The sequence below is a fragment of the Eurosta solidaginis genome, chromosome 5 (genome assembly GCF_040869045.1).
Source record: "Eurosta solidaginis isolate ZX-2024a chromosome 5, ASM4086904v1, whole genome shotgun sequence".
Lineage (NCBI taxonomy): Eukaryota > Metazoa > Arthropoda > Insecta > Diptera > Tephritidae > Eurosta > Eurosta solidaginis.
Window position 1 is genome coordinate 202,762,772 of NC_090323.1, and position 20,533 is coordinate 202,783,304.

Genomic DNA, 20,533 nt, shown 5'->3' on the forward strand with positions numbered 1-20,533 from the left:
TTTTGCTATTGTTTTTCTGTTTCTATTTCAAGATCATTTCGGATGTGTTAATCAATTGTTTAAGAGACTATTTCAAGACCATTTCGGGGTTGTTTTAGGACCATTTGGTAACTAATTCGGAATAATTTTGACATTTTTACTAAAACTTTTTGAGATAATAACGATATTAATTTCAACATCCAATCGCGAATATTCTGGGTAATTTGAGACTATTTCGAGATCATTTCGGAAATATTACTTTGCTATTTGGGACCTTGTGATGATGACAATAATGTAAATGGTAAAAGAAAAACATTAAGTAGCTACTTCATAGAGCTATTTCTGTATTATTTTGGACTGTTTAAGTATTATTCTGGAAAATTTCGGAATTCAGAAAAATGTATTGTGAAAACAATGCGGACATTTTTTGAAAGAATACTTAAAAATCATTTTCTTACATTTTTTTGTTATATAAATAAAATTGATAAAAAACAATTTTTATTTTTGAAAATCTTTTTTTCAATTAAATAAAAAAAAAAAAATATAAAAGAATCGGCCCACTCCGGGATTAGTGGGGATGATTGCAGAATTGATTGAAGTTCTTTATGAGCAAAAAAAAAAAAAAAAAAAATGGCGAAATTCGAAAAATCTCGAAAAACTGAAAAATTAAAAAAAAAAAATTTAAAAATTTTTTGTATTTTTTCCGAAAAGTATATTTAAAAACAAATTAAAAAAAAAAAAGATCCCAAACGGTCAATTTTTGAAAAAGTTATAGCATTTTGAAAAAAAACGGTGTTTTTTTAAAAATTCAAAACTTTTTTTGAGTTGGATGAAAATATTTGAAAAAATTCTGAAAAACGTCTTTCGTAAGCTAGAAAAAGAAGAAAAACTTTCAGCCAATTCGGGTCGGGTTCAAAATTGGTCGAAATGGGATGGAATACCCCATATATATAATACAAAATTATACCAAAAGCACTTATCTGTATGTTGTATAGTGTAACATAACTTTTGGCGGCCCAGCCAGCCGCAACATTTGTTTGTTTCATACATTAATTATCGCCATAATTAAAGCTGCTGATTACAGTTATTGTTATGGGCATTTAACAATAACAACAACTACTATTAAATACTTTTTAAAGGATATGTACTAAGTTTCACTAAAAATATTCATTTAGATACATAATTGTTGTTTGTTTTTATGTGTATGTGTATATAATTTATGTACTTAATTAAGTTATACATTCATATACAATATTTATACACTATATATACATGTGGCTGTCATTAAATGATATACATGGTCATATACATATATATTATATACATAGCACTTACATAAAACACAGTTCACTGCCACAATACAACTTTACTTACAATTTTAGTAAATAATTTTAACATTTATATATATACGTATACATATCTACTTACACACATAACATATTTTGTTATCTTAAAGTAAATACATAACACATACACACATATGATGTATTAAGTTTAAGCTATTAAATAAAAGCTAAATATTGACTTCAATTGCGTTTTCCATAAACGTAGTTCTATTGACGATACGCACCTAACCTCACTAAATTAAAGTAATTTTTTTTTTTTCAAACTCTTTAATTTAAATTTACCAATTTCCAATTTGCATCCTTAATTTCGTTTTCTATTATTTTTTGCTATGCTTATTATTTTTTTACTAAAATCTCGTCCAACTTTTACGTCTGTGATGTCTATACTGTATACTTTTAGGCGCTTCATCTTCGTCATCATTGTCATTTGTCAGCTCGTTCTCTATTTCATTTTGTTGCTTAAGTTTTACGAAAACCAATTCGAATTGTTTTCGTAATTTATTGCGTAGCCTTCGAAATTGTACTAGCTATCACGTTCCTGTTGATAAATCATCTTTTAGCCATTGTGGTATGGGTCGTGATCCAAGCTTCTTGAGCAGTTTTACCAGCGCTGTATTATGGCTGAGGTAGTAGCTGATGGGATAGAAAGAAAATTTAAATTAGAAAACCCTTATTTTATAAATTTTACAACTAGTTTTTACAAAAAACATACACTTCGCTTACGGGGATGCTAACAAAAGTTCGACTATTTAGTGACTTTTACATTTTTTGAATCAAACATGCATCGCAAATGTTTTACGAGACTTCTTTAAAAATTTAAGAGGAAATGATAAACATGGAGACGAAAAAACGTTAAATATTTGAGGATGGATTTAATGAAACTTCATCTCTAGCGCGAGCGGAAATTCGCATTGTAGTTCTCTAGAGATTTCAATGCGCCTAAAAATATGAAAAAAATTTAATGCGCCACCTAGGCATATTTTTTCGACCTTAAGCGATTAGGAGACTCCCCGAAAGTTCTGTGGAGTTTTGTTGTGTCGATAACGATGTGATATGAGCACGTTAAACCTTCCATGGCTTCCAAGCTCTTTCTTTCTGTGGAGCCTGGGCCCTCCAGGATATTTTCCACTAGATAACATGACTATGGTTTTAGTAAAGTTTAAAATTGACTAGGATTCTTCATTCAAAAAATTTTCACGGAGTAAACATTTTCCGTCATTCGGTGGAAGTTTCTGTTCGAATTTTCAGATTTCACTTTATTAGACACTATCTCAATCTTTTCAAGCAATCGTGTTGCGACCTCGCTTTTCCGAAAAATAGAAAATGAGGTTGAGATTTAATTATATGTCGTCTTAGCTTAGTTGGTTCAGAGGACAAGTCGATTTTTCAACTATACTCAGCGTGTAGACCATCTGATAGACGTCAGTAAGGTTGGGTTGAGTGGTAGGGGGATCGTGACAGAAACCCCCTAAAAACTCTCCTTCCACCTTCTGCCTGTCCATGTACTAGTAAAAACTTCGCTAATAAAAAACAGCGCTTTCCGTTGCATATACACTTAGATACAGGTAATTCCTGCCGTTTCCAATGCATTACACTAGACCAGTACCTCAAAGAGCAGCTTACATTGACTTCCATGTAACAAAACCAGTGTAAAATGACGAGCCCCTAGCTCCTACAGATGGTCCGCGGTATAAGGAAAGGAAGGTCGACCTTCTCCTAATTGGCCTTCATGAGCAAATTTCTGTCTAAACTTAAATCATCTCAACATATCAATCTAATAAGAGTAGTCCTGTAGTCAAAAAACATAATCAGTCTACCTAGCCATTTTGTTTTTATAGCCCTGACAAAGCAATCACTCAGCATCCACTGAATTGTAGCTCCACCAAATGCTCGTTTACTATTACAACACAGAGTATACTCAGTAAACAGGAACACCCTACAATAAAAACAAGAAAATTAACCCTCTTTGGTCTCTTCACAACTTTTAAATGGGGCTTGCGGTACACTCATTGAACCATGGAATATAATCTTTGGGGGTTATCTCACTATGCGCTGAAAACCACCCGATTTGGGATTGCAACCATAAACCAAGTCTTCAGAATATTGCTTAAGCAGATACAGAATTACAGCAGTATGAAACAACAAATGAAAGTAATGAGAGACATTGTCTCAACACATGTTGCTGAAACATATTGTAACGAATATTAGCATCACTAAGGGATACTATCATCTCTAAGCCGATGCTAAGCAGTGACTTGTATGCACATCAATAATTCAATCATTATGCCTACACATATGTACGTACACGCAGCGGAGAAGCAACGCACAAACACATGCAGATATCTTATCTGAGATGCTCCCAAAAGTATGCAATTATTATTGTGGAAGTGTCGTTCACAAATACACGTGCATATGAGAGCTATACACGTGCATCTGTAGTTATAATTTTATAGCAGTAACTAAGTAAACTCTGGAAGAGCCTAGAAGTATGCAGACGAGAAATCGCAGAGTATAAAAGGCCGCAACAGTAGAGGCATGACAATTAGTTTGATTTAAGACGCTATCTGGCGAGCAATAGTAGTGTTATTGTGAAGAAATTTAATAAAGGCCCTTTTGCATTATTGAGTAGTGGAGTTATTTATTCAAGAGTTTAGTGATTCGAACGTTAGCAGAAGATTGCAAATAAGGGGAATTGCACTAAATTCGTTACAATATCAATTTGAAACTCTTGAATACAGCAGCGAACATAAAAATAGCATTGACGAGTTTTTTTTCCAATTTCTTCATTTACCTAAATTCTTCTTTTTTCAAGAAAAAACTTCAATGCATTTTGTAACTAAAACTATGCAAACCAATCTCAAAAACCATTTTCGAAAAGATTCGAAAGCTTGAGAAAATTTTATGAAAATTTCTAAAAAAAAAAAGGCATGTGTTACTCTTTACATGGAGGAAAATCTAAAACAATCTTGGAGAAACCAGTTTTCAAAATTCAATGCGATTTTTTAGACACTCATAAATTGTACTTTGTGAAGCTAAAATTGATTGGGATACTGTAATTCCCAAGAAAATTTCGAGAACTTAAAATAAAATTTCGAAATTTTCGTAAAATAGTTTAGATATTTCGTTTAGTTTCAGACACAAAATTCATATAAGATTTTTCTAAAAATATTGCAAAAAAATTTTATTAGCGAAAATGTCACTGCTATCTTTATGTACGCGGCTGTAACTTTGTAAAAAAGTCCTTCCGGGGGCTATCACGTTAGCAATATTTAATTCGTGTTTATAACAGAATTGAAACTTGAATTTATTCTGTTTTCGATTATTAAATACTTTAAATACGATAATAATTACATCCAGCTAAAACCACTACTATCTTTCATGACCGAATAATTTAATAAATCCACAATATAATGATATTAATTTACCAACTCAATCCTTTATATTTATACCCAATCATAATTATATTTGATTCATTAAATAAAATTAATCTTCTGTTAATTAAAAGTTATGTTTCAACACCAAAACACGTGCCAAGTTATTTCAAACTTTGCTGCCCTCATAATGGACAAGCCACAATAAAGTTTTTCATATAGATGCGTTCAGCGCAATCTTATGCTTTCCAATAACATCGCCACAATCAACCAAGATGCTGCGCTTGTAAATATAAAGGAACTTCAGACTTGACAATTGAAGTTTATTTCGCCTTGCCCATACACATACGAAATTTCGCGAACCACTGTTACACAAATTCACACTATACAAGAAAAATACTTGCTAACATATTTTGTGTTCTTACTCATTTGTTGAATTTCAGATTTTAACTGTGAAAATGTTAGAAAAGTTACCAATAAGTGGGAAAAATAATTTCACTTCAAAAGTGTGAAAACACCCTTAGCCAAATCAAATGTCAAATTCTTCTTCTTATGCTTTGCTTGCAACAAAAGTTGGAGGATGGCTACTTTTTCATGTCAGATGGCGCTAGTGTCGCTCGATCTGCCTTTCTCCATAAAAATACGTGCAATCTACTCATAAACTCAACGCGTGTTAAACGCATCTATATGAAAAGCTGCTTATGTGGCGGAACTTTAACTAACAGTCTCGCTCTCTTCTCTATATCTCTCTCTATCCGATATATACAGCAGCGAACGCAAAAATAGCAGTGGAAATTTTTATCAAATTTTGTCAATCGAATTATTTTTTTATTTCCGATAATTCAAAGAAAGGCTTATTTAAATTTTGTAACTGAAACTATGCAAACCAAAAAAAATTTAAAGGAAATTTCGAACTTTTTATTTAGAATTTTCGGAATTCGTTCGAGTATGCAGTTTTGTAGCCCAATCAATTTTAGTCCAGCAAAGTAAAAGTTATAAGTCCCTTAAATTTCGTAGATATTTTCTCAGGAGTGTTTCTAATTTTCCTCCATAACAATGGCGCATAGTTTTATTTTTTATAATAATTTGAAAAATCCTTTTGTAAAAATAAAAATGTCAAAAAGCAATGAGTGTTTTGTTAACTTTGTTAACTTGTACTTTGTTAGACTTTAATTGATTCAACTGCAAACCAGCTTACTCAAAACAATTCACAAAGCTCCAAATAAAAAGTTTGAAATTTTCGTAAAACTTTATATTATTTAAGAATTTTTCCGAAAACGTTTTTGAGATTGGTTTCAATAGTTTCAATTACAAAATTCATAGAAAACGTTTGCTGAACTATCGAAAACAAAAAAGAAGGGTAAAATTGCAGATTTTTTTTTTTAAATTGCCACTTCTATTTTCGTATTCGCCACTGTATGTATATGTGAGGATTATAAAGAGCATTTTGGCGTTTTATGCAGAAGTGAAGTTTATTAAAAGCCATGAACTTAATCTCATTTTAATTAAGTGGACATTATTAGGTTGCATCTGCATACTAGCAAACAATGCAACTTATGTACGACCAATAACAACAACAGTTTGGACGAACAATGAAAATAATAAAAGCTATAAATATGAGGGTATTGACATTGATCTATGGTTTAAGTACTAGGCATACCAACCAAGTTTTTGACTCTAACGCAACATTTTGCTACGTTAATTACCTTGAGACTTAATTAAATATTCGGTCACAACTAAGAGGCCGTTCATGTTGGAGTATCGATGGTAATGTGAGTGAAGCTTCGATACTTCTTTAGAGAAACCATGGAGATACTGCGCATGTTGATGCTGTGATGTTAGCTTTAAGTTGCGCAAGAAACACTTATGCCAGGAGCACGAACACCCTGCATCACTCTTTGCGATTAACTCCTTCACTTACTGTTCTTTTGAACATCTGTGCTACTGTCGATGTTCCAACATGAATAGAAAATGTATACCACTGAATCGGCGGTCGCCAGGGTCTTGTCTCTCAAAAGCTAATTGAAGATTATGAGGAAATGTAGACAGTGAAAGAAAAAAGTAAAGGGATACATACGGAAAGAGAGTGGATCGACATGATGAATTAAAAGAATTAGCTGCTGATCACTCAGTTGGAAAGCATCTTCTTGGCTTCTTTCCAACTTAATCACGTTCTTCAAAGTAGACGCCGGACCAGGGGGTGTCTATTCTAAAAAAGACGATTTCCGATTTTGTTTCAAACTACTGGATGCCACACATTTTTATTTCGAGAACCGCTCAACCGGCACTGATCGACGGTAAAGCTTTGCGTTGGCTGCATTTCAAAACATATATGGTGATAAATATTGCTGGAAGAATGAAAGCCTTTGGGATTCATGAGCTGATAAGCGCAATAAAAAAGCTTTATAGCTTTAAAGCTTTTCCAATTGTCAACCTCACCTACGCGAACAGGAATTCTGTTACAAATATGTATATATCATACACATATTTAGTAGGCGAGGCTCTGGTGACACCAAGTTCCTCATGGACTAGGGGGTGAGGGCGCTATGACCTAGAAAGTTTAATGTGGTCATATTATTCGTTCCCGAGATCGTACCATAATGTAATGAGGATAGTACCTTATTGGTGCTTTGTTGTCGGAACGTACCGGATCTATATCCGCCAACGGACCATCAGCATCGATAACCCTCCCAGAAAACCTTCGGGGAGTGTCTTTATCGGTAATCTAGCAACAACAATGAAAGCCTTTCTCGCTCCTCTATCATTAATTGGAATGATAGGATACAAAATGTCCTGTCAAGTGTGAACTGGATCCTTTACAGCACAATCCGACATGCTCTTATTTATACAGCTCACGGAATCAGCAAGCATAAAAGTTTTCGCTACGTAAAAGGCATGCAAGAGATTTCTGGCTACGGACAGTGGCGGCTTTGGCAAGTCTTTCTAACGTTTCTTTCATTTGCATGATGGGACGTTTTCATGCTTTATACCGCTAAAGCATCTTATACCACCATTTCAAGGAAGAAAATCAGAAGTACTCAAAAACTGCGACAAATGTAATGAGTAACCCTAGTAGGATATGAATAGTGCGTAGTCCTTTACTATGTTTGTATGAACGAGGTCGATTTAATGTTACCAACTCTGATCTCATGTGCTGCCTTTAGCCGCTAGGCGACAATAAAAATGATTGGAAAATTCCAACAACAAAAAAAAATTAAATAAAGCAACAGATATTTACTAAAAACTGGATGAGCAACTTTGCAAAGTGATAAGAGAACTTTCAAAATTATAGGAAGCCCTTCACACACAAACACTCACACACGCTAAATTATAGCATCATAAATTCCGAGTTACCAGGAAAATGTGAACGAAAAAGTTTGAAGGTGAGAAGAATTTAAAAATATCGACAATATTCATACAACACCACAAAAACATGCCTGTCGCAAGGATAGTGAAACGTTGGCAACTCAACAAATCCGGTGAAACAAAAGCGAAAAAAGCAATTTAGGAAACACTAAAATGCACTTCACCTAAACCAGCGTAGCTGCCTGCATTGACACTGCTCGACAGTTAAGCGGAGTGAAAGCGAATAAAATAAAAATTTAATAATAGGAGCAAGTAAAGAAAGCCAAGTGAGGATGAGAACGAGTCATATATACCCTGATGTGCGTTCAACAAACAAGAAATATTCATAATTCTACATACAGTATACGATAACGAAAATAGTAGTGTAAATTTTTATCGCAAATAATATGTTTTTATTTTTTTTATTTTCGATATTTCAGGAAAAAGCTTGTTTGAATTTTGCTGCTAAAACTATCTAAACCAATCACAAGAAAGTTTTTGAAAAAAAATACTGAAATTCGGAAATATATTTAACTTTTTATTTGGAGTTCTGTGGATTTTTAATTAATTTTTCTGTTGAAATCAATGTTTCGAACACAAACGTCCTTGCACAATTTAAATTATGTAGATGCGCCGATGCAATGATATCCACTTAGTCCGAATAGCTACTCCCTAACGCTTCAAGGTGTTTCTCTGGTGTAGCTCGGCAGCATAGCGCGACAAAAACATACGCCAGAACACCTTCGAAGCTACAGAGCTTCTAGGCAATTGACGTCGACGAAGGTATGAGTTCGAAGGCGCCGTCCTATAGCTTCGGTGCTGGCATATGATGTGAGGGTCAGGAGGCGTGCTAGCGACTGTTCGCTCTTAACAACACTAACAAAAATGGAGGCGCACTTTGGCGCGATCAACAATAGGCCAGCATTGATGCTGATCGTTAAGACTGTGCCACCATTAATTTTGGCCGTAAGTCGCCTTTGAGCTTGAACAGCAAAGAGAAACAAAGGATATAAAGAAATCGTGTCAACAACGAGTATTAGGAGTTAGCCCAAAACATCTCCTTCGGTGAAACTACGCTTTGCACGAGACATACAGACAAAATTATGACCATTTTAAGTATTTCTATTTGTTTTTCGGACATTAAGGCCGGTGTTTGGTTCGTAGCCTCCCGCCATGAGCTACTCTTAAAATTTTTTGAGCGATCCGCGAAATTTTGATGCAAAAATCCCGGAAAAGTATGTATAAACAAAACCTATTCTAGATAGTTAACCTCTTTTCCGCATGTGTACGGAAGACAAAATTTCTAGACAGCGAACTACAGTGTACACAGAGATTAAACTTTCAACTATAGCCCACAAAGTTTTTTATGGTATAAAACGAGCAGCTTGCTAGATATTGATAGATAAAGCCATGATGAAGACGTCGTCCTATAACGCCGTCGAATTATAACACAATTCTAACTCCAATCATCTGAAGGGAACCGAGCTCATCGAAATATCAAGATGTTAAATTAAGTTGTCATACAGACGAAAGATAAGTCCGCCCACGGTCAAATCACCATCATTTTCATTTCGATGGTGATAATTTCGTCAATCTAGCGCTTGTGTTGACATGTACTACTGGGTATACAAAACAAATCAATTGAGTAATTGAAGCATACACAAAGGCTTTTAAAAAAATGTATCTGACACAGAACCATTGTTTTCGATAAAACGCACGACAAGATGTCTAGTCTCCCAGCGGGTTAGATATGCCTGTCGTAGGATGGGACTAAAATACCAAAGGTTGTGTAACACAACCCTTCAAAGGGCTGTTATCACAATTTATAGCTTCTCCAATTGTCAACCTCACCAGCCCGCGTCGAATTCTGTTTCTTTAACAGCCGAGGCTCTGGCGACCCCAAGTTCTTCATGGCTCTAAAATGCGGTAGGGCGGGATGCCTGGAAGGTTTAATGTAGCCATACTGAATCATTCCCGAGATGGTCGGGCTGGTACCTTAATGGTGCTTGTTATCGGAACGTTCCAGATCTGCATCCTATTAAGGACCATCAACATCGATAACACTCCCCAAAACCTTCGGGGCCTGTCCTTATCGCTACAACTATAACAATAACAACAAGATATCTATCACAGCTTTGCTTGGCATTGCCCTGCAGATGTAGTACATCATTATGAATATCCCAGGAAATTTAGTTAATGTGACTGAGTGAGCGGCGGTACGTCGGTGATGAAGAATTCTCAAATCCCTTATACAGAGTGCTATGCGGAGTGTGCCTATAGAATGGTTTGCAGCCAGGAGGTAAAGGAAAAGGGACGAATGCAAGAGGATTGAAGGTTGCTCTCTTGCGCTACTGCAACTGGGTCGCGTTCGGCTAATGCAAACATTCTTTCAAGAGAAGAGTGAAAAGGACTGAAACCAAGGTCGTGGGACATGCTAGGCGGAACGACGAGACATGCACCCCCGGCGGATTAAGAGGCTTGGAATACTCCCGATGTAGGCATGCCTGTCGTAGGAGGTGACTAAAATACACCAAACCCAAGGTTCGAGTCGTCTAAGAAAGCGTACCAGAGGCGGGCACGCTGCTGATAGAAGAAGCTGCTACCAGAGCGTACCGGATTCGTATCAGTCAAAGAAGTTCCACAACATTTTTCTTTAAACCTCCGAGGAGTGTTTGCAGTTACAACAACACCAACAAGTTTAAGACAAATTGGGGGACTTGAATAACGTGAAGGCATGCACATACATATGTGGTTGATGAGCAAAAGGATGTTTAGCTTGGTTTTTCGGAGAAAAAAGGAGATGATGATATGACTTCGATTTCTCCAGAGGAAATGAGAGGCGCGATCCAGCTGCGATGCTAATTAATCGCACGAATCATATGGGTACTGGCTGCTTACTGTTCTGATCGGGATAAAGTGGGACGGAGAGAGCAAGCCCCTGCCAGCTTTTGGTGCAACAATAATAAGAGTTTCATATGGCTGGAAGGAGTTTTCTACGAGCGCCCTGTTTGAGGTGATTGATATAAAAAGATGGAACAGATCCCGTGTGCGGTAAATATACCAACAGTGTATTGAAAGGAACTTTCTGATTCGCATGCCAACGGCTGAAGGTCGGCACTGCAAACTCTAAATAAACCACAAGTTAGAGAAAATAACTGGAAGAATGGTAAGCAGTTCAACCTACACTAGGGTCAGAGAACCACATTGAAATCCCAATAAAAGCATGATACTAATTTTTGGCTGAATATCTGTTTCAAAATATTAGGTTTAGAGCTAACCACCTTAGTGGTAGAAGTTGAACACTTGGCTGCACTTGAGCACACACAACATGCATCCTCCTCACAACCATGCACACACATTCTCAAAAAAAAAAAAAAAAAAAACACATAAAACAATGACCATTCAGAAGAAGTTTTCAATTTCAAAAAACTTAAATACTCACCGCTGCAGCAGCTTAGCACTTCGTTCATCCATCGTTGGATATTGTCGGCCTTTCGATTTACCCAAACATTTATTGCGTTTCTCGCTTACCGCCTGACAGAAAAATCCCTTTTTCGCATCGAAACGCAAATGATTCGAATAATCGAATGTTGGTTGTATTTTAAGAAATCGCTGCAAATCATTCATCACGTCAACTGGATTGAGGCGCAGTTGTTCGCCATCGATTATATGCAATTGTTGGGCGGGATAGTAGGCGAGCCAATGCTCTAAGTGTTGCGCATATTTGCCAGGATTTAAACAGCGATTACGTAAATCTTTGAGTGATTTTGAAGCTGAATCGCTTGCTGTAATTACCTGTGAAATAAAAATAAGAATGAGAAAAGGCATCGAAGAAAGCGTTTTGAAATATAGATATTTAGATTTTTATTGCTTTGGGAATTGGGAAGTGTTGTTACGGGAGTATTTAGGTATATATGACCATGTCGAACTGTTCCAAATACGTTGAGTTTTTATTGAGACAGTAAATATATTTCTAAAACTCGAATTTTTTTGTTAATGCTAAAATGTAGTTTTAGAAGTGTAACTTTACCTGCGCCTAAGATTATAGCATAGCGGGGAAAAGAGCTCGGACCAGCAGATCAACAACAACTAAGACTCAATTAATGGTCAATAGCCAGTTACAATTTGCTGGAGCAGAAAATCAATATTGTGTTTATCAGGCGCTTTTCAATGAAGGACATTGCATAGAAACAGATTTGCTTTGGGGCACTTCACTCGTTGCAGATAAACTGGCGGTTGTGGATGCATTGAGACTATCTGAGTGGAAAGGTGCGGTGACACTTTGCTGGCCTTGCACATGCAGCTCTTATGAGAAAAACCTTAATTCGATTTCTAGACTTCGTCCTCTGTGACATTTCGGTTAGAGGGGAAAAATTTTTTGTCCTGCTTCAAGGAAATATTGTGCATTTATACTATATTGGAGCATTTTCTTGGAGAATATTTCTTCCCACCGACGAACGTAGCGGAAGGACCCGCCGCCTTTTCGACTAGATGGCCTTTTCATCAGCTGTGACTGGGAGAGAAGTAATTTGCCTTTTCAGAAGTTAACTCCACGCAGGAAAGCTGTTCTACCCCCTCAAGAATGGCACAGGGCCATTTATAGGCGGACATCTACTAAGTTTCGCTGAACTCTTTAAACGGTGGTGACCATAAGAAAGACAGTACCTTTATTTCATTATTTTTTGAGAGTGGACTAGTGGACTGGACAGCTAGCAGTGTAAAAAAAAAATTAAGATATGCTCTTGCTTTCCAGTAAAGCAAGACCCCTAGCCATCTGCTTTGGCTCATGGGAATAGCATTGGGTACAGTTATTCTCAGCTCACAAATTACTCTATGGAGTCCTGGGTGATACAAGCACGTCTTTCATTCTCCCATTTAGGGGTAAATTATGTATAACGCATAGAGTAATTTTTTCTTGTAAATCAAAATTTCTGTCATAGAAGAGTATTCCTTCACTTCAGGGGGTGACAGTAAATCTGAATGTATTTATGAAATTTCTGGTATTACATAGTGATTACTGTGAAGGTGAGTGCCTGTTTCAGGGCATTATAAATAATCTGATCCTAAGGGTATAAATATTAAGGTGGAGATGTCCAGAGAGTTCGTTAATGTTATAGAGACACTACACCTGAAACAGCAGGCATTCCCAGAATGTAAACACCAAGCTCCGTTACACCGATGCTCTCATCCTTCTGTATTTTGTTGTAGTGTGCGACCCGTCGTCCCCCTTTTCAACTGGAGCTACCTCTTATCAGTACTGTCACGCAGCTGGTGCTCAAACGTTGTCGGGATGGTACACTCCGCTGCTGGCCCTTGGCTTTCTCACTAGTTCTACTACTCCCTTGATTGTGTTCTTATTTCCGACCACCGATCATCGCCGTGGACGAAATCAGAGACATCGTCTATCACATACTAGTATTCGAGGCCAACTCGCTATGCCGTTCCCTCTCTCTTACAATGGTAGGTCAAAAAATACTGTGTTTTTATACACTTGGAATTTATGTGACCCCAACTGGTCGGCAGATTACTTATATCTTTTGTATCCTTTTAAGGATAGGAAAAATTTTTTTCCACATTGATATTCCTTGATTTTCGTCTTGAGTAACTGAATAATTCCTTCTAATGGCCACTTTAGCACTTCAGTTGTTTTCAAATAGCTTTATCAAACGAGTTGCATATTTTGAGGAGGGACAACTCGGCAATTATGACGCAATTAACTTCAGTCTTTTGTCATTTTGCTATTTCATATATGAGCCTAATCTACCCTGCAGAGAACATGGGAGACAGTCACGCAAAGCCACACAATTTTAGGTTTAACGTATACCTTCGATACGGTCATTATATGATGGCATACTGGAAAGATATTACTCACACTATCACCAACAATCTGAGCTATATATTTAAACTAGCAGACTCGGCAGACGTTGTTCTGCCCTAAATTTGGCCTATCTGCATACATTTTAATAAGCTTTTTCCGCCTAACTCATTCTTCTTCATCCCTTATTGCCTGTCCAAGAGGGTGGTATGTATTTTGTTCCAGTCCCAGTCCCAGTCCCACTCCGAGTCGCAGTCCCAGTCCTAGTCCTAATCCCAGTCCGTCTCTGGTCTACTTCCCGGAAAAAAGGATCGTAAATACTAATATAGGCAAATTTATATACAAAATTGCAGGCAAATCGAATAGGACGTATGTAAATAGGTATGTGGGTATTATTAATTCATGTCTCTATTTCGGCTTCGCATGCATACTTATCAGTTTTGCCAGGTTGATGAGACTAAATCGAATATCACAATGTAAATTACTTTAGAGATCCCAGAAACAGCTTTCATTTCATATCCATATTATATAAGCACATTCTAGGGGTACCCGGGTCCACGTTTGAACAAAATCGACCGACGCATCTCTTCAAATACTGGCGACCAACTAACACACATTTTAACCTTTCTTTTTACATATATAGATTTTTATTTTTCACACTTCGGTGCTTCGGTGCTTTTGAAATTCGGCTTAAAAATTGCACATGGAACAATCAAAGACTCTCCTGAATTAAAAAAAATGTCTTAGTACTTCTAAATCGCGGGCCTCCTCAGAAACCCCGGGTCCGGGGATAATCCCCCCCATCCCCCCCCCCCCTCTCGCCTGGCCTGGTAATGTGCTATTCTTGATATCATTCGCTATAATATTTTTTATTGATAAGCACGTTGCTTAATTAAACACCAACCAATTACACGGAAGTATTATCCCCCCTCCCCCCCGAAAATATGAGTGCCGGTGCGTATACGTAACATTTTATTATTACGTATAAACATATAAACAAGTTTGCAATAAAATAATATTGCGACTATAAACTGTGATATTACCTGTCCTATATTTCAAGTTAGATCAAACTACATACGGGGTACACAACAAATTCAAAATCGATTCAGTAGTTTAGGAGTCGATCGCGGACAAACAATATGACACGTGATTTTTATATATAAAGATTAATTAATTAAAGGCTTCGACTCGAAGATATGAAATAGTTCCGGAGATGGCGTCTTTATCACTACAATGAGAGCTGATGTTAAAGGGGTAGTTGAAAGCACTGCGAGTAGACAGTGTTTATACTATTTATTTATACTATCTGGTATAGCAATAGTTCTGCGTTAGTTCAGAACAAGTGTGATACGACAGGGTCCCTACAGGGTATGTTTGTCAAATATGTATGCAGTCACTGATAGAATAACAAATTATATAGTCATTACCACAAATCCAATTAAATTGAAATATTTAGCATGCAAATTTAGATTTCAGTGATTACGGTTGCATTGTAGTCATTATTATTGGTTAAGCTGATTTTGAATAACCTAAAAGTGACGCAAGTGATGCATTGTTTTTGTTTGATTTAATAAAGCACAGCAGCGAACACAATAAAATAGCAGTGACGATTTTTCGGTTAAATTTGTTTTTTTTTTTCTCTGACAAGCTCTACGCAGACATCAACATAGTCCAGCGAATTAAAACGCAGCGGCTGCGCTGGCTAGGCCATTTTATGCGAATAAAAGATGACGCTCCGCCAAAGAAAGTGTTTCTATCGGAACCCGCCTATGGAAGCAGAAGGCGGTCCCCACTCCGCTGGAAGCACCAGGTGGAAAGCGATTTAAACTCTCTTGGTGTGACCAATTGGCGAGTCAAGTTTCATCACTTTATCGGTCTTTGGTAATGTATCACCGCATTTAATCAATTTTTCAAGATTTTTGGTATTGAAAAAGTGGGCGGGGTTATCGAAATTAGAAATAATCGTTATACCATCAAAGTTTCAATACCCCATACCCAAATATATACAGTACATAGCCACTGTGCAAATATTGGCCTTCAAAAATTCATCAAATATTTAAGCCGTTGAGTATACATTAGACTGGGTCGATTTATTAACCGATATCGCGCCACCGATTTTTCGATAGGATTTGGGCTCAGGAAAAAAAGTTCCACTACGCATACCCAAAATAATTTTCGAGCCTGCGAAAAAAATGGCGAAAGGGTCAATTTTTCGACCAAAACACTCTCCAAACCCCAACAAAATATTTTTTTATTTTTCAAAAAACTGTTATCGCCAACGTTTTTACAACAGTTTTTTGAAAAAAAAAAAAATTGTTTGGGTTTTGGGGAGTGTTTTGATCGAAAAATTTACCCTTTCGCCATTTTTTTTTTCGCAGGCTCGAAAATTATTTTTGGTATGCGTAGTGGAACATTTTTTCGTGAGCCCAAATCCTATCGAAAAATGGATGGCGCGATATCGGTTACCTTTCGTCCATACAAATCGACCAAGGTTAGTATACATTAGACTGCTAATGTCCGCCCCTAAATTTGAAGATTATGTTTAGAGGGTTTGGGAAACATTTTTTTTAATTTTTTTTTTGACCCTTCGAAATACAGCCGAAACGACTTTTTCGTTGTAACTTGGTTATTTGACATCCGATTTTTAAAATTTGTATGTCATTATTTTGGCCTTGAGAAGCTTCACATTTCCGTTTAATGTCCTTTTAAGATATGAAGCCGTTTTCACATGATTAGGTCAGCTAATAAAATTTGTTTCTGGGTATTGGACAAACCCACTTTTTCGTAGAGATTGAGGCTTAAGTAAACAAACTACTATCTCCGTTTTTCGAACTTAGCCTCCAAAGCCCAGAAAAAAAGTTGATTTTGTCGCATAGTGTTATTATTATAAATACTGTAACGAATTTACTTGCAAATCCTCTTATTTGCAATCCTCTGCTAAGTTCGAATCACTAAACTGTTGAATAAATAACTCCAATATTGAATAATGGAAAAATGGCCTTTATTAAAGTACTTCACAATAACACTTATACTTTGCTACTCGCTGGCTTAATAACCAAACTGATTGATAACTCAAATTAAAATCTACTATTGGCCGCCAGATCGCGTGCTTAATCAATAACTGATTGATTGCTCAACTCAAACTGAATTGCAGCGCCTCTACATCTGTTGCCTTTTATACCCTTTGGTTTCCTCGTTCGCATTTTTCCAGAATGTACTAGCATTCATGACCTCTCAAACTTCTCAGCTATAACTAAAATTGCACAATTTTATACATCTTTTAGTCGCTTCCAGAATCTACTAGTCCAGTAGCTCTCAAACTTCTCAGATATATGCATGTGTTTGCGCATTGACTCTCCACTGCTCGTATTCGTACATGGTACATATGTGTAGACGCAATTATTTATTCGTTTATGGAGATACATAAAGATTGAATTATTGATGTGAATGTTTGTAGTTTACAGTCTCTCGCGCGCACATAGGCGTATAAGTAAATGCATCTGTGTGTGACATCTCTCTGGGCTGCCTTATATATGTGTATACTTGATTTGATTATTAACGTAAATACTGCTTGGCATGGCCTTAGCATCGCCTTAGTGATGAGACAACTTAGTGATGCTAATATCCGTGACACTGCCCTCCACCTAAGTCTGATCGTCCCGATCAGACAAATCTCTCGATCTAAACGTTGCCAGCCTTTCCAAATGGACCACTTTCATTTTGGTTCGTGGTTTACCGATGGTTTGTATGCGGTACACTACATCGTTGATCCGTTTTACAACTTTGTATGGGCCTTCCCAATTACACTGCAATTTCGGGGACAAACCTTTTTTACGTTGTGGGTTGTATAACAGCACCAAATCTCCTTCCTGAAAACCTTCTGAATTAATTGCTTTATCATATCTGGCTTTCATCTTGTCACTCATAATCTTTGTTCGTTGCCTTATCAGATCATGTATTTCTCTTAGCTCTTCTTCCAAATCACTAGTGGATTTCCTGACATTTCTCTCCGCATTGGCATCTATCCCAAACTTCAAATCAGCTGGCAGTCTAAGGTCATTGCCAAAAATTACTTTTGCAGGGGTTTTGCCCGTTGTCTCATGCACTGCTGATCGGTAAGCCATCAAGAATAATGGTATGCGGGTATCCCATTCTTTATGGTACTTGTCTACTACTTTCCTTAAGTGCTCCTCCAATGTTCTATTGAATCGTTCTACCATACCATCGGATTGAGGATGCAATGCAGTTGTCCGTGTTTTTCGAATGCCCAATGACTTACACATTTCCTGGAACACAGCTGATTCGAAATTCCTGCCTTGGTCAGAATGTAACTCCATTGGTACACCATACCTTGCAACCCATTCGTTTTTAACCACTTCTGCTACTGTTTCTGCTTCTTGGTTTGGGATTGGGTATACCTCTGGCCATTTACTGAAATAATCCATAACCACCAGTACGTATTTGTTTCCGCGGTTGCTAGTAGGAAATGGACCTGCGACATCCATGGCGATCCTTTCAAATGGCGCACCGGAGTTATATTGCTTCATCTGGCCATGACTTCGTGTTCTGGGCCCTTTCGCTCTGCTGCAAACCTCGCAGTTCGCAATCCACTCAGTGGCCGACTGACGGCAACCAATCCAATAGAATCTCTGTTTAATCTTCTCGAGCGTCTTCGTGATTCCAAAATGACCTCCGCTTGGACCATTATGCAGCTCGCTGAGCACGTCAGGAATCCTCTTTCTGGGAACAACTATCAGTTTATTCTTGTATTTACCATCCTCACTCTCCCATACTCGATGAAGGCAACCGGATATCAATTCTAAACTGTTCCACTGTGCCCAATATGACTTCGCAATGGGACTCTCTGCTGACATCTCTTCTCTGTTTGGTCTTTCATTTCGTTCGAGCCCTTGCATAACACGTGACAGATCTGCATCTTCTAGCTGGCACTTTCTTAGCTGTTCCTTGTCCCATTCATCTGTACATGTTATATTCATTAGCCGGACATCTATAATGTCTTTTTTAGCCTCGGCTTTTGAACAGTGCTTGCATTCCAGACTACATGGTCTTCGTGACATTGCATCAGCATTTCCATGGGTGCTACCTTTTCGATGCTTAATGGAAAAGTCATAGCTTTGTAGTCGCTCGATCCACCGTGCCAATTGTCCTTCCGGATTACGGAACTGCAGAAGCCATTTCAACGCTGCGTGATCTGTCCTGACACGGAATCGCTGGCCGTAGAGGTATTTGTGAAAATGTTTAATGCACGCTACCAATGCCAACAGCTCTCTCCGCGTAACACAGTAGTTCCTCTCTGGTTTTCCAATCGAACGGCTGTAATATGCAACTACCTTCTCCTGTCCATCGACCAGTTGTGATAAAACGCCTCCTATAGCATATCCGCTCACATCTGTATCTAGAATAAACGTTGCTCCTGGAATCGGGTATGCCAACATTGGGGCAGTGCACAAACGCTCCTTCAATGTTTGGAAAGCCACTTCTTGCTCCTTCTTCCATTCAAAAGCTTTGTTTTTTCTTGTAAGCTCATGGAGGCTATGGGCTACGCTGGAAAAATTTGGTACAAATCGGCGGTAATATGTGCACAGCCCAAGAAAACTTCTCAATTCATGTAGGTTCTGTGGTCTTGGCCAATCCTTTACAGCCTCTATTTTTTCGTTCGCAGTGCAGATGCCCTCTGTCGTTACCTTGTGACCCAAATAATTGACTTCCTTTTTAAACAGCGCACACTTTTTGGGACTTAACTTCAGACCAGCGCCAGCTATTCTCTGGAAAACTTCCTCCAAGTTCTTAAGATGTTCATCAAAGTTCTCTGTAAATTGCCAAAGACCATCACCGACACTGAAGGCTGTTTTCTCTTTATCTTCCTCCTTCACCTCCACTATCCAGTAGCCGCTTTTCAAGTCCAGCGTGGAAAACCATTTCGTACCAGATAGCGAGTCCAGAGTGTCGTCAATTCTTGGCAATGGGTAGCTATCCTTTTTCGTTACGTCATTCAACTTCCGGTAGTCCACGCAAAACCTCATTTTTCCATCCTTCTTTTTTACAAGTACTACCGGTGAGCTCCATGGACTAGTTGATGGTTCGATGACGCCGCTGTCGCTCATTTCTTGAATGATTTGACTCACAACTTTCCGCTTCGCCAGTGGAACACTACGTGGAGCTTGACGGATCGGCCTCGCATCTCCAGTGTCAATTTGATGTTTCACAACGTTGGTGCGGCCTGGTTTAGAATCATCCTGGTCAAATATGTTCGCGTACTTTAGGAGCAGTTGTTTTGCCTTACTCTGATATGCTTCCTCTAGCCCCTGCATCCATGCCGTGATGTCCTTTGAAAGATCAGTATTACTAGCTGAAACGTGTTCCTGGAGCTGTTCACAGTTAATAACTACTTCAGCCTCTTGGCATCTTCCCAAAATAGCTCCTTTAGTCAGTTTGAGTGGTGACTTGAACTCATTGAGTACTCTTACCGGAATACGTCCATCTTGTTTTGTCATAGCCAGGGTTTTTCCTACAAGTATGTTTAGTGCTGATTTTTTTGCTGCTTCGACAACCCACAATTTGTTTGTCCCACAATCTCCATCAACCTTTGCCCAGATGACTGCTTCGGATTTTGGTGGTATTTGCTGACTCTCTTCCACCAGCACTCGTTTACTGCT

General features: G+C 37.8%; 1 protein-coding gene across 10 annotated transcripts in view; it reads right to left on the reverse strand.

Moving 5' to 3' along the window:
* sfl (N-deacetylase and N-sulfotransferase sfl) overlaps positions 1 to 20,533 on the reverse strand; it is a 547,000-nt gene continuing 526,467 nt past the window's right edge. For all 10 annotated transcript variants that reach the window (XM_067787558.1, XM_067787556.1, XM_067787555.1 and 7 more), the window contains 2 exons: positions 11,484 to 11,836; positions 1 to 1,958 (listed from right to left, as the gene is read on the reverse strand). In XM_067787558.1, coding sequence (XP_067643659.1) covers positions 1,856 to 1,958; positions 11,484 to 11,836 — 456 coding nt within the window. In that variant the 3' untranslated portion in view covers positions 1 to 1,855. The remainder of the gene's footprint in view (positions 1,959 to 11,483; positions 11,837 to 20,533) is intronic.